The sequence below is a fragment of the Vigna radiata genome, unplaced genomic scaffold, assembly GCF_000741045.1.
Source record: "Vigna radiata var. radiata cultivar VC1973A unplaced genomic scaffold, Vradiata_ver6 scaffold_374, whole genome shotgun sequence".
Classification (NCBI taxonomy): Eukaryota; Viridiplantae; Streptophyta; class Magnoliopsida; order Fabales; family Fabaceae; genus Vigna; species Vigna radiata.
The window spans coordinates 13027-26400 of NW_014542544.1; the positions used below are offsets into that span (position 1 = coordinate 13027).

The 13374-nt window shown below is 33.5% G+C and overlaps 2 protein-coding genes across 3 annotated transcripts; one reads left to right on the forward strand and one right to left on the reverse strand.

The window, feature by feature from the left end:
- The first annotated feature begins 2776 nt into the window (after positions 1 to 2776).
- Positions 2777 to 6597, forward strand: LOC106780182 (cysteine synthase). Of its 2 annotated transcripts, none has more exons than XM_014668439.2 (11): positions 2777 to 2920; positions 3157 to 3210; positions 3325 to 3434; positions 3546 to 3603; positions 3844 to 4107; positions 4191 to 4328; positions 4462 to 4513; positions 4857 to 4936; positions 5861 to 5920; positions 6086 to 6166; positions 6336 to 6597. In XM_014668439.2, the coding sequence occupies exons 2-11, from the start codon at positions 3169 to 3171 to the stop codon at positions 6426 to 6428; spliced, it is 978 nt and encodes a 325-aa protein (XP_014523925.1). In that variant the 5' UTR covers positions 2777 to 2920; positions 3157 to 3168; the 3' UTR covers positions 6429 to 6597. The 2 variants fall into 2 exon arrangements, with proteins under 2 accessions (XP_014523925.1, XP_014523926.1); XM_014668440.2 differs by lacking the exon at positions 2777 to 2920 and adding an exon at positions 2934 to 3036.
- A 2677-nt stretch (positions 6598 to 9274) lies between these two features.
- LOC106780185 (pentatricopeptide repeat-containing protein At4g14850-like) lies at positions 9275 to 11757 on the reverse strand. The gene is made up of 2 exons (XM_014668443.2): positions 10065 to 11757; positions 9275 to 9770 (listed from the first exon to the last, which is right to left on the reverse strand). The coding sequence occupies exons 1-2, from the start codon at positions 11654 to 11656 to the stop codon at positions 9305 to 9307; spliced, it is 2058 nt and encodes a 685-aa protein (XP_014523929.1). The 5' UTR covers positions 11657 to 11757; the 3' UTR covers positions 9275 to 9304.
- Between the last annotated feature and the right edge of the window lie 1617 nt (positions 11758 to 13374).

A 13374-nucleotide genomic window follows, 5' to 3' on the forward strand; every position in this document is an offset into this window, starting at 1 on the left:
AATTCCTAATAATGGAACTATAAAAGAAAGGTCAAGGAAAAAAATGCACACAATCATGAAGCACTCGCGGTTAGGATGAGAGAAAAATAGAAACCAAAACCACATTAGGTGACCACATTACAAACTCTGAGGATCTACAAATTCACGAATCAAAATATACATATCTAGTTACGCTTTTGGGTTATGCTATGGTTCTAAATGAGCTGATGAGTTTATGTGCAATGGAGAAGATGCAAAAACTATCATTCATCAATCATACTTATCATCAATAAATAACATAAACAATAAATCATACACATAATACATATAATATATCATACAAAACATGTTAACGGCCAAAGGAGCGAATCACAAAACCGCAAGTCGTACTGCGGTTGGCAGCAACCGCAACTCGTACTGCGGTTAGCAGTAGCCGCAACTCCATATGCGGCTGTGTCAAAACGCCTTTCGTGAGGCGGTAGCCATAACCGTTGCTCGAAGTGCGGTTATTTGGATTCTGAGACTAACCTTTCCTGTGGCATTATATCTTCTTCCACCCACCACGAAAGATCACCACAGCACGATCACCACACCACAGCACCGATCAACAACACCAATACACCACGGCTCAAACCAATGAAATAGTGAGTGACGGAAGAAAATGCTACTCAAATGAAGAGGAAGAAGGTGAGGGGGGTGCATGTTAGGGTTTATAGTCAAACAGTTATTAGTAGTTAGGAATAGTTGTTAGGAGTTAGACATAATTAAGTAATCGTTAAATACGTTTGACTGAATTAAATGAAGGACAAAATTGTAAAATTGGAGGTACAGGAAGAAGGAGGTAAGGAGCACGAAGGAACACTCCATATTTTAATGAAAATTTGTTGTGCCTACGCAACGATCCAGTTTTGATTGAAGTCATACCTAGAACCTCAATCGTGATTGAAAAGCCCAATTATTGGAATTAAATCAAAAATTGCATATTTCTACGTATAATTTGCTTTATTTCAGATTTTATATTGTCCAAAATTTGAATATCCGTTTTCATATATGATAAAATTCAATAGAAATAAGCTTGAGTTTAAAAAAAGTATATATCCTTATTTCTTAATTATTACTATCAATAATAATTAAAAGAACTTAAATTTAATTGCTAAAAGTTGAGTTTGTTTAATTGAGTAAAAATTAATATCATTAAAAAAAATATACAAATAAGTTACATTAATATAAATAATCTCCAAAAGAAGTTGAAAATTGTTATTGTTATAAAATATTTCTTTCCTTCATAATCGTATTTATTATTTTTATGTTAACTAATAAACTTAAATTATTACTGTATATAATTTTTGTGATATTGCTATTTTAAGGAGTAAACATTTCAGTTTCTTACTCCACATATAATCAATCAAAGATAAGATGAGATTGATTGATCTCTAATCGGTTTAATTAATTAATTTTTAAGTAACTATAACTTATAATATAACTTAATAATAACAATGTTAACTAACTAAAGTGTCATAGTTTAGACCATAAATATTTTTTTTTTATGAAATATTGTTAGAATAAATTAACATCAATCTCATATAGAAACTATATTATTATTATTATATTTAGTGTAATAATTTTCTTTGCCTATAATGACGTGAAGTGCGTTAAAAAAGATAATCTATGAACTCGTTTTGATAAATTTTTGCCGGCAATATACAAACAATCATACAAAACTTGCCGAAATGGACCGGTTAGTACAGATTATGATATAGTTAATTATAATATTTTTTTGTTTATATAGAAAAAAAGTTTCTTGTAAAATATATTAAAAGCTACAACCATGTTTGTTGTATCACATTGTCCTATCCCATACAATTAAAATGTCAATATGTATATTTTATATAAATTTCTTGTCACATCATAGTTTTGATATTACGAAGGAAGTAAGAAAAATTATTTTCTTAAAAAGAATATGAAGAAGATAAAAGTACAAGCAACTTTAACCGAAAACAGAAGAACACAAACCAAATCATATAGAAAGGAAGCAAGTCAACTTAATAAAAATAAACGAAGAATCAGTTTGAAGATAGTGAGAGAATATATAAAGAACATATTGATAAAAACTATTTAGTTAATAAAATTATATATTTTTATGTAATTAAAAGAAATATTATATATAAGATTGTTGTGATGGAATAAAATGATTAATAAAATTTAACAAGTTAAATAATATATTATATAAAATGAAAATTCATAATAAAACTGCCAACTTAATTGATTTCTTTAATAAAAACACATACATGCTGTGATCAACAATAAGTAAAAACACGTGTTTTCTGTTTAAAAACAAATTTTTGATTGACAAAAAAAAACAGAAAATGAATACATTGAGATAACTGATAAATATTTTTTGTTTTCATTAATTTTTCATCTGTTTTTTTTTTCGTTTTTATGAGGTTCTAACATATTTCTGACTTGCAATAAATTTGACTATAAATAAAATATTAAACTAACTCAATAAATGAATCATCTTGAAAGGTGGTCCATTTTATGCTTGTGTTTATCACGATGTGTATGTCCTTAACTATACTATGCTGTGTTCTATAGTACAAACAAAATAAGAAAAAAAAAATATCGTGAATGACGTCCAAATACAGTAATGCATTTTCCTTCTTTTTTGTTCTAAATTCAGTGTTTAGAATCATAATTGAAAAGTAAAATAAAAACTGAAAATGGCGTTTCTATCTAATCCAATGCTAGTTTCAAATTTTGCATATAAAATGCTTTTGAAAGTTATGTGGACGAGAAGTTGGCAATGTTCAAAATCCTTCAACTGGAAGCAATGATTTTAGAAGAATTTTCAAAACAAAGAAAATAATATCTCTACTTAATATGGACAAGGTCACACGCTAGGCTTCTGCTATATTGTCATTTCCCAAGGCATCTAAACCAGGTTTTCTCTTCATCACATTCGCTACACCAATGACCAATTTAATTTATCATTACCAATTTAAATACTTTTGTAACCGAAGTTTTTAAGGCTAATTGCCAAAGAGAATAGGAAACTTGGTGAATTTCATATTTTAGGAAATAGTTCATATTCTACTGATAGACTGGTTGTTTTGTGGGTTGAAGCACATCTGTATGCTAATTTTTCTTTTTCTTATTTTTTATTTTTCATCACTGCAGAGAGCTGATATCATGGCAGTTGAAAAGTTTGGAATTGCCAAAGATGTTACAGAAGTGAGTTTCTGCTCTTTTATCACATTGTTAATGTGTTTTCTTAAAGTGTTGTTTTCTTGTTTTGGTGTTTGTAACTCGTATACATAGTGATGTATGTTGTTTTATTTGATGAAGTTGATCGGTAAAACTCCATTAGTATATCTGAATAAAATCGCGGACGGTTCTTTTGCCCGGGTTGCTGCCAAACTAGAATTGATGGAGCCATGCTCAAGTGTAAAAGACAGGTATAATGGTTTCGATTTCTTTCATCTTGCTGCAATCACTTGAGTTTTGGTTTTTGCTTTCAGATGTTTTGGAATCACTTGGTGATTTTGTTCTTATGACGCTAAATTTAGGATTGCGTTTAGTATGATTGCTGATGCGGAGGAAAAAGGGATTATCACACCTGGACAGGTTAGTACAAAGAAATTTCATTGAATTGGGTAGCAGTAGTGAAGCAGCTTTTTATGATATTTATGTTGTTTGTATATGAAAGCGATGTCATATGAATAGTAAGATAATGTTTTGATAACCTATTTTTAAGGATTTGTGGTAGTTAGAAAAAACACTGGACGAGAGAAAATAAAATAAAATTGTTTGTAGTAATTTGGTGTATAATTTATGTTGGATGTGGGTTATCTTATTTTACTGAAGAGCATCCTGATTGAGCCAACGAGTGGGAATACTGGCATTGGCTTAGCATTCCTGGCAGCAGCCAAGGGTTACAAGCTTATAATTACAATGCCTGCTTCAATGAGTCTTGAAAGAAGAACCATTCTTCTGTCTTTTGGGGCTGAGTTGGTTCTGACAGATCCTGCGAAAGGAATGAAAGGGGCAGTTCAGAAAGCTGAAGAGATATTAGCTAAGACTTCCAATGCCTATATACTTCAGCAATTTGAAAACCCTGCCAATCCTAAGGTGATCTACAAATTTGTTCTGTAACTGTAGCAGTGAATGCTTGAAAGCTTAGGTGACAAATTATGTTATCATTTTATTTGTAGGTACATTATGAAAGTACAGGTCCAGAGATATGGGAAGGCTCAGGAGGGGAAGTTGATGCACTTGTTAGTGGTATAGGAACTGGTGGCACAATAACTGGTGCAGGAAAATTTCTTAAAGACCAGAATCCTAATATAAAGGTTGGTTTTTAAATTTGTATAGTTTAAATATAATTTAATAAAAGCGTGCATGTAATTTTTCCTGAGAATGGGGAGATATATTTTGGATATGATTGTTTTTATTTCTTTATGTACTTATTTTATTTTTATGAAGCTGTATGGTGTGGAACCAGTTGAAAGTCCAGTTCTCTCAGGAGGAAAACCTGGTGAGTATTAACACATTATTAACCACACTCAAAAAAAAAAAAAAAAAAACAGAGTTAATTCTAAAATTTCTTAGAAAAACAGAACAACCCTTAAACAAAACAGTGATTCTTAAATATGTTAATCCACTCTATAGAACTTGCCCTATCACATGCTTTCCTTAAAGAAATTTAATATGTTCATTCTCTGAGAAGTTATCTCTCTAAATTATTAGTCTGTTCCTATACGTTTTCCTGTTTGTTTTCCCTCTGAATGGTTTTTCTTTATAATAAAAAATAAAAGTTGAGATAAGAACATGCTCTTTAAGCTGTTGCTGATAAGCAGATTGGCATTCTGAACATCTAGGTCCACACAAGATTCAAGGGATTGGTGCTGGTTTTGTCCCAGGAGTATTGGAAGTTAGTCTTTTAGATGAAGTAGTTCAAGTAAGCTTTTAATGCTTTTGAATAGTCATTATATTTTTCAAGGCTTAACGGAATAATACGTAAGGAAATATTATAACCTTATTCTCAAGGTGTTTGGAAATGCAAAGCGCAGTTTTGCGAAACAATGTGAAAACTCTGTTTATTATTTCATATGATGATTGACAAATAGCTTAAAATTATTTTTATATGGGTTTACTACTGGGTGTTTCTTGTTTTAATATCTATTTGCTGATATTGATGCATTATGCCCACTTTGGTTTGAGCAAAGCCGATTTTTCCAACTAAATCAAGCATTTCATGTTTAGGTGTAGGAAAATCATTTTTTAACAATTGTTTTGAGAACATTTTAATAACCTGCGCATGGTTTAAATTGATTTGTTTCAAATATTTTTTAAAAAATAAATTTAAAAGAACCAATAAAATAACAATACTTGTCCGTTGCAAAAAAGTTATTAGGAAAAAGTTATTAACACATAAAGATCTTTAGATATATACTGTTTATTAAAAATGTTTTTTTAACAACTTTTTTATTATATTATCATTTTGGTGCGTATTTAGTTATACTTTCTATTACGAACCATTTATACTTTCTATTACGAATTATGATATGTTAACAATTTTTTTTAATAACATTTTGATTATATATTATGTGTTACTATTTTATTAATTCGTTTTTTTTAACAACTTTTTAACTATAGATTATGTGTGAAAAAAAGTTAAAAAAACATTTTCCTTCTGTTATATAATATCCTACAAAGTACAATGGTTCTCTCCTTCCCTGCACAAGTCCAGAGTCGAGAAAAATTTGAATGGCACCTTTGTATCTCGTTAACTCCAATTGTCATAATTGTAATTATTTTTCGATTTTTTTTATATTTCTAACAGTTTAAGATTTATTAAATCAATGGATGTGTGATTTGGCAGATATCAAGTGATGAAGCAATAGAAACTGCAAAGCTTCTTGCACTTAAAGAGGGTCTATTCGTAAGTTCTAAAGCTCTAAAACAGCAACGATTGAGCCTATTCCTCCAAATGATGGCTATCTATTTTGACTCTTTTATGTTTTTGGAAACCCATAGGTTTATGTTTCAAATTTATTTTATAATACCTGTACAGTTTGTTGAATCTATACTTGAAATATTACTGTAGGTTGGAATATCATCTGGAGCTGCAGCTGCAGCTGCCATTAAGATAGCAAAAAGACCAGAAAATGCTGGAAAACTAGTTGTTGTAAGTTGATGTCTTTCTGTACAAATGTCTGTTAAGAACTTGCAACAGAATCCTTTTTTTTTTTTAAATATATTGTTTGTTTAATTTTGATGATGACAACTGAGAATTAGTCATGAGCATTATTTTAGAAGTTTCACTTAGTGGACAGTTCCGTTTTGATATGGTACAGGTTATTTTCCCAAGCTTTGGTGAGAGGTACCTGTCCTCCGTGCTGTTTGAATCAGTCAGACGGGAAGCTGAAAGCCTTACTTTTGAATCCTGATTTCATGTGGCGGATTCTAATGGCTAAGTCAGTGGTCCTTGTGATACAGATTGCGATTCTCAAATAAACACTACTTCGGAAGAAAATAAAGGAAATGTTGTTACTTACGCTGCAGACTTCTGAAATTATTTAGAATGCCACTTTTTTTGTGGATATAATCTATGGTTTCTATTCTCTTCTGATCTTGAAGAATGCGTGCATTCAATATCTAGAATAATAGCAACGAAAATGACCACTATACAAGTTAAGTTTTACTATTATGCAGAATTATCAAACTTGAAAGTCTAAATAAAATCTTTCCTAGACTCCCAAGAGTTTTCCTAACGTAAAAGAAATCTATTAATGACATATATGCATAACATAATCACCAATTATTCAATATTTCCACTTCACAATAAAGTATGATAGTGCTAAATAAGATTAAACTACATAGATGACTGTGAAACCACGTAAACCCAATTTTTTGGCATAAAAGTAAAACATAGATGGTTGAAAATTTTGTACATCATGCAATTCTATGCAACTAAGTTGGTTAGGAAGCAGACAAACTTTTACCTTGCTAACTAATAACCATTTTCATCCTTTTACCATAAATAGCAAGTCAGTCCATGAGCTTGATGCATTCCTATAGAGTGACTCCTCATTTGAGGGAGTTAGAAGCAAGGGTATTCTATTATGAGAGAGTGTATTCTTTCTCTACTTGTATTTAGAGAGGCTGTAGTTTTTCTTCCACTTAGTGAGAATACTTTTCTACTCTTGCCCCATGGTTTTTCCCTTACTAGATGAGGGTTTGTTTTGTAAAAACAGTGTTGATATTTGTACTTCTTTTAGCTAAGATATTACTACGTGACTATGATAACCAGCAATAGTAGTATCAAAGTGAATAGGTTATTGATATTATTCCATTCTGATGCACACTATTATACTGTTGATGACAATTTGTAATATGCATTGTGGTTGTAATATAGTCTGATTTACAGAAAGTTCTATTTATACAGGACTTGCTATTCAAGTGTGCCCATTGACGATTCAATTTTCTTTCTTGGAAACTCACCTGGGCACTAATTTACTTCCTACCATCATTATTTCAATACGTGGTACTATTGACAATTAAAGTTGCATAAGCCAAATCATTGAAAAACATTAACACAGTGAAATAGTGGCAAGACAAATGAGACAGTGAAACTCAATGGGAATATTTTTTTCCTATGGGAATTAAAGATCAGGTCAACTTTGAGGAAAGAAACTTGTATAGATGCAATTAAAGTAAACCCGCAGATAAAATTGATGGAAAGTGGTAAGAGATAGACAAGAAGGTTGCAGCCAATTTTATCTACTGTTACAGAGAAGAAGACTACAACAGAGCTGGGATGTTGTTATCAAATTGTACAATACCAAATCACTTCATACTAGAATATTTATATAGAGAAAACTTCACACTCTACAAATGTCGACCAAAATATTCTTAAAGATAAAACTTTATATTCTTTGAATGTCCACATTGACGATAGATCACATCAATAATCTTAATACTATATATACTCAACATTCAATTTCAATATGGTAGAATAACAACGTATTCAGATTGGTCATGGGATCTGTCATTAATGTTGACTCACTCATTCGACATAGTTTTCTATTTAGAATAGTTTGGCATGAAGTGACTTGACCATTGTTAATTTTCACCATTATTATTAGTTACTTTACATCAACAAAATAAACTTTTCTTTAGCTTTTAACTTACTTAGTCCTCATTTTTATTTTTATTTTTTAAAGTAATTGGATATTAGTTTACTCTCATCTAATTATATCACTAATTCCCATTATTTTTGTCTAATAATTGAACAGGAAGCACTTGGATCAAGTGAAGCAAGATTGAAATCCGTGAAAGTAGAGATAGAAGGTCAAATTTAAGATTTCCAAAACATTACCTATGTTAGGCGCTACTTGAATCAAGCTTAGCACCATGAAGGTAGAGAGGAAATCTGTCCCCAAGGCTGGCCGACACTTACCTCAAGCCGGGTGCCACCTCCTAGTGGTCATCTAAGCTGAGTGCCAGTGGGACAAATAGTTTCTTCCGTCTGAGTGCGCGCACGGTGTATAACATGTGGCGTTGGGCGTCACCACTTTTGCTAATATGACACATTTGACTTATTTTCCTTGTTTCATTGTGAAAAGGAGGGTCTTTTAGGCTTTTCAGAAGTGTGGAACACACCTTAAAGACCTTTGGGGCTATTAGCGTGCCCTGGAGCAGCTACTTCCATCTTCTTCCATTATTCAAATTTCCTTTTTAGGCTCTGGAGCAGCTGTTGCAATGTTTCCCCATACAACACTTTCTATTCATTTCCCATGCTTGTATGGGAACACCTTGTTTTGACATCATCAGATGTTGAACACCCCAAATCCACTCACAGCCACACTGCAACCCCTAAATTAAGGTGTGCCCTGAACCACACCAAGTTATAAACTGAATCACTAAATTTATAGCAACATTGGTAACAATCGGATAAAATTGTCTGTTTCCCACCTCAACCACCAAAAGATATGTAATGCCCCCATCCAAGGCAGAAGATATATTAACTATAGCACAACACATACCAAAGTCAAATCAGCCTGTCCCATACATAAATCACTATGCAGAATCCCTTGTCAAACCCTACCATGTAAACACCCTGAATAAGCACCTATGCAGAAGGGACACACTAGGAGAATGGTACAATAACCCTGCACAGTTTATTAGAAAATGGCAGATGCACCGTGAAAGTAACAATTGATCAGCATTCACCATCAACATGGGTAAAGAGAACCTGATGTGTTGTTTCAAAAATATTCTTAGACGCATATGAAACAGATAAAATAATGGGAGTATGGAACTATTACCAATAATCTTTACAAGAACACCAACCATCCTTAAAGTGATGAAAACGATTATTATCTCTCACGATAATATCTCTTCCAACAATTTTTGANATGAACTTAATGGCACTATGACAATCTCCACAAATCCTAAGATTTTTTGTAATACGTATGGGCACTCCATGAGNGAGAGCTATGAGGCCAAATGCTAGAGCAATCTTCTCACTGTGGTACCATACTTCTGAAGCCTTTTCTTCTTCTTCTAAATCAAAAAGTGATAGGTTGGTATCAGGAACATACCCAGCTTTCGTCATCTCCCCTCTGAGCTTAGCTAGCATTGCCTGAATTTCAGAGTTCCTTTCATGAGAACTATCCTTTGCTTGGAAAACATGGACTCTGTTCTTTACAGCAACCCAACTATAACCAACATTTTTTTTAATTCCAATATCTCTCATTTCCTTCCTGACAATAGTTGCTTCTTCCCATCTGCATTTAGCAATTACAAGCATTAGCAAAAGAACCATAAACAATGTTAATTCAGAAGGAAGAGACAGATTTAGTTCTAGCTAAACATGCTAAAGAAACACGGGAAAATGAAAACCACCACAACAATAATACAAACCTTATCCTACTAGATGCAGAAAAATAAAAAAGAAGGTAAATTCTTTTGAGACTAATTTGGATGGGACAGCTTATTCTACCAAATAGAACGAACAATTCAGCTAACTTGTTCATTCTATCCAAGAAGGAAACATAGTTATCGAAATTGTAAATTTTTACCTGCCAGCAGATGCAAGCATGTTGGAAAACACTACATGGTTGCCAGAGTCATCAGGATCTAGCTGGAATAATTTCTCAGCTGCAATTTTCCCCAACTCTGTTTTCCCATGCATCTTGCAAGACCCGAGTAGAGCTCCCCATACAGATATAGTGGGAAGAATTGGCATTCTTTTAATAAATTCATATGCACGATCTACCAAACCAGACCTCCCAAGAAGGTCCACAATACATGCATAATGCTCGGCGCCTGGTTTAATTCCATATCTACCTCTCATGGATTCAAATATATGCAAACCTCTCTCCACTGCCCCTGCCCTACTACACGCTGACAATACCGAAACTAGTGTAACATAACTTGGTGCTATACAAAAGCTGCCCAGTGTCATCTCCTCAAATAAAGTCAATGCCATGTCAACATCCCCCAAATGTGCATATCCACCTATCATTGCATTCCAAGTGACTAGGTTCCTCTCGGGCATTTCTTTGAATACTTGCTCTGCGTTCTCTATACTTCCGCATTTTCCATACATATCAACAAGTGCACTCCCAACAAATATATTCTCCTCGACACATGCTTTAACAGCAAGAGCATGAACTGACCTGCNCAGTTCAAGCCCTCCAAGCTNCGCACACGCACTGAGTACACTCGATATCATGAAATCTGTTGGCTCAACCTCCTTCCTTGCCTTCNGGAAGACCATACACGCTCTCTCTTCCTCGTGGTTTTGCACAAGAGCANCNAGCATAGAGCACCAGGAAACAACATTCCTCCTGCCACTGCCAATTCTATTAAAAACCATTTCAGATGACACCATGTCCCCACATTTTCCGTAGAAATCAATAAGCCCATTGGAAACAGAGACATCCTCCCGGTACCGGCTCCGAACTATAAACCCGTGTAACTGAATCCCGAGCTCTAAACTCGCCATGTCAGCACACGCATTGAGAAACACACAAAACGTTATCGCATTTGGCTCTCCACCCATACAAAGAAACTTTTTAAACGCGGAAACTGCATCCAAACACCGGCCATCCTGAACTGCATTGGAAATATACGCATTCCACGTGGCCAAGTTTCTGTGCGGCATTTCGTCGAACATGTTACAAGCCTCGACTCGAAGGCCGGTTTTGCTGTACATGTCAAAGGCGCTGCACCCAACAAACACGTCCGATATATTTCCTCCTTTTAGGGCGAGGGCGTGAAGCTGTTTTCCAGTAAAGGGTATGTGCAACGAAGCCGAAGCTTTGAATACGCAGGGAAACGTAAAGTCGTTGGGGAGAACACACTCGCGGCGCATGTTACTGAAGTGGAGGAGCGCGGAGGTGAAACGACGGTTGTGAACGCAGCCGGAGATGAGAGAGGTCCAGGTGACGACGGTGCGGGGATTGGTGAGTGACAGAAGGATTTCAGCTGAGTTAATACGGTCGAGTTTGGAGTACATGTTAACGAGGTGGTTGCAGAGGAAGGAGGAGAGAGGGGTGTCATGGGTTCTGAGGATGAGCGCGTGGACCGCACGGCCAAGCAGGGAAGAGCGGGTTGAAACAGCTGACTCCAACAAAGAACCAAGTAGGTTTGGAGAGGCCGCGTTCATGGATATGGTGATCGGAAAACAGAGTACATTCTTTTCAGCCAGGTTTGGTTTTCTTGTATACCATTTCAAATTTCCAAGTTGGCGCTACTTAAGTAAGCATCGGTTTATTCTTATATTGCTTAGTTGATAATTAAATAAAAAGTTTTTTTATTTGACTTTTTTTATCATGAAAAGAAAAAAATAAAAATAACAATATTTTATTTCACGATCATGAAAACCATACACGAAAAAGAGGCCAAGAAAAACACTTCAATGATGCCAAATTTTCTTCAAAGTTATACGAAATGACAAATTAAAAGAAAAAATACCATGGCAATCGTGCGAGCTTAACAATTCATTTCATTATGTTTTGGAGAAAGCGGCCTAACACCTGTCCTTTTGTATCATTCCTCTTTTCGCCAATTGCTCAAACGATCTAATGAGTATCACCTTTTTGTGTTATGTCATTGAGCTTAATGGAAATTGCACCACGAACTCTTGTTGTTTCCACCTATGACAGATATTGAAACATTCGTGATGCCATCAATTATAGGACTACATCATCAACTCCTCATGTATGCTCAACAATTTCTTGCTATATTTTGATGAATAACCTTCTCACACTTCGTTAGCAAGTATTTACTATGTGTGGAGGCTGCACTTCCAGAATCTGAGATAAGAAACTAATAGTTTCGTTGTTTTTAAATATATACAATTTATCACTGAAACTAGAAAAAAGTTAACAGATAATATTCATATCCTTCGTTTCTTACAGAAAATATAAAGTGCTTCATTTTTATACTTATTGATTAATTAGTTTAAACTTTTGTAGAGAATTTGCAAATGAATTTTGTTTACAATTATTTGCGTATATAAAGAAGTAAAAATGAGAAAAGGATAACAGAGAACATAAATGAAGAAACATGAGAGAAGTTTAAAAAAGCAGATGTATTATAAATATAAACGAAGCATATGGATAGAAGCATGGAGCACGAAACATGCAATGGACGTTGTCGTTGTGCATGAAAACAAAAACAGTGGCTACCTAGAAGTCTATATAGCCCTACAAAAGAAGGACATGATTTGTAAGATAAAACAGGATTTTGAAAAGAATACAAAACCACTTTTATCACTCCCGATGTGTCCTGTTTCAGCACTCCTAACTGCAAAACAACATACCTTTCTTTCTTGCATTTCCATTTCTGCTTCCTAGGAATTCAAATCAATTTAATTATTTCGAGTTAGTTTTTTAATTACCTTTTTTACTTTAAATTTAATCAATTGTCATTAACATTTTTTGATCAATGACTTTTACTTTTAGGTTATTTTTTTCAAAGCCAGGTCATTTTAGACTTTAGCAACTAGCTTTTACTATACATATTTTTGTTTCTTTTTCTTTCTTATCTCTTTAATATTCTTATAATTGTATATTATATTATTAATGATAAAGATCTTGCATTGATAAAAAATAATATCAATTTATAATACATATACATAAAGATAAATATCATATTACTGAGTCTATTTAGTGAGAGTCATTAAGAATTTATCCTATAAATTTAAACATGTTACTGGTGTTAGAAGGTGTGTTGAAAATCATAGACGTTGAGTTAATTCTAAATTGAACTATCTTATATGTTGATATAAGAGACATTAAGAATAATCCATAATAATTTATGTTTCTGATCTTCAACAAACATTAAACTTTTTATTCACAGTAATCTACATTAATCAGGATA

Coding starts and splice junctions, on each gene's coding strand:
- LOC106780182 (XM_014668439.2), top strand. CDS start 3,169: ATGGCAGTTGAAAAGTTTGGAATTGCCAAAGATGTTACAGAA. Junction 4,514..4,856: donor TCTCTCAGGAGGAAAACCTG/GTGAGTATTAAC, acceptor CTGAACATCTAG/GTCCACACAAGATTCAAGGG. Junction 4,937..5,860: donor TTTTAGATGAAGTAGTTCAA/GTAAGCTTTTAA, acceptor GTGATTTGGCAG/ATATCAAGTGATGAAGCAAT.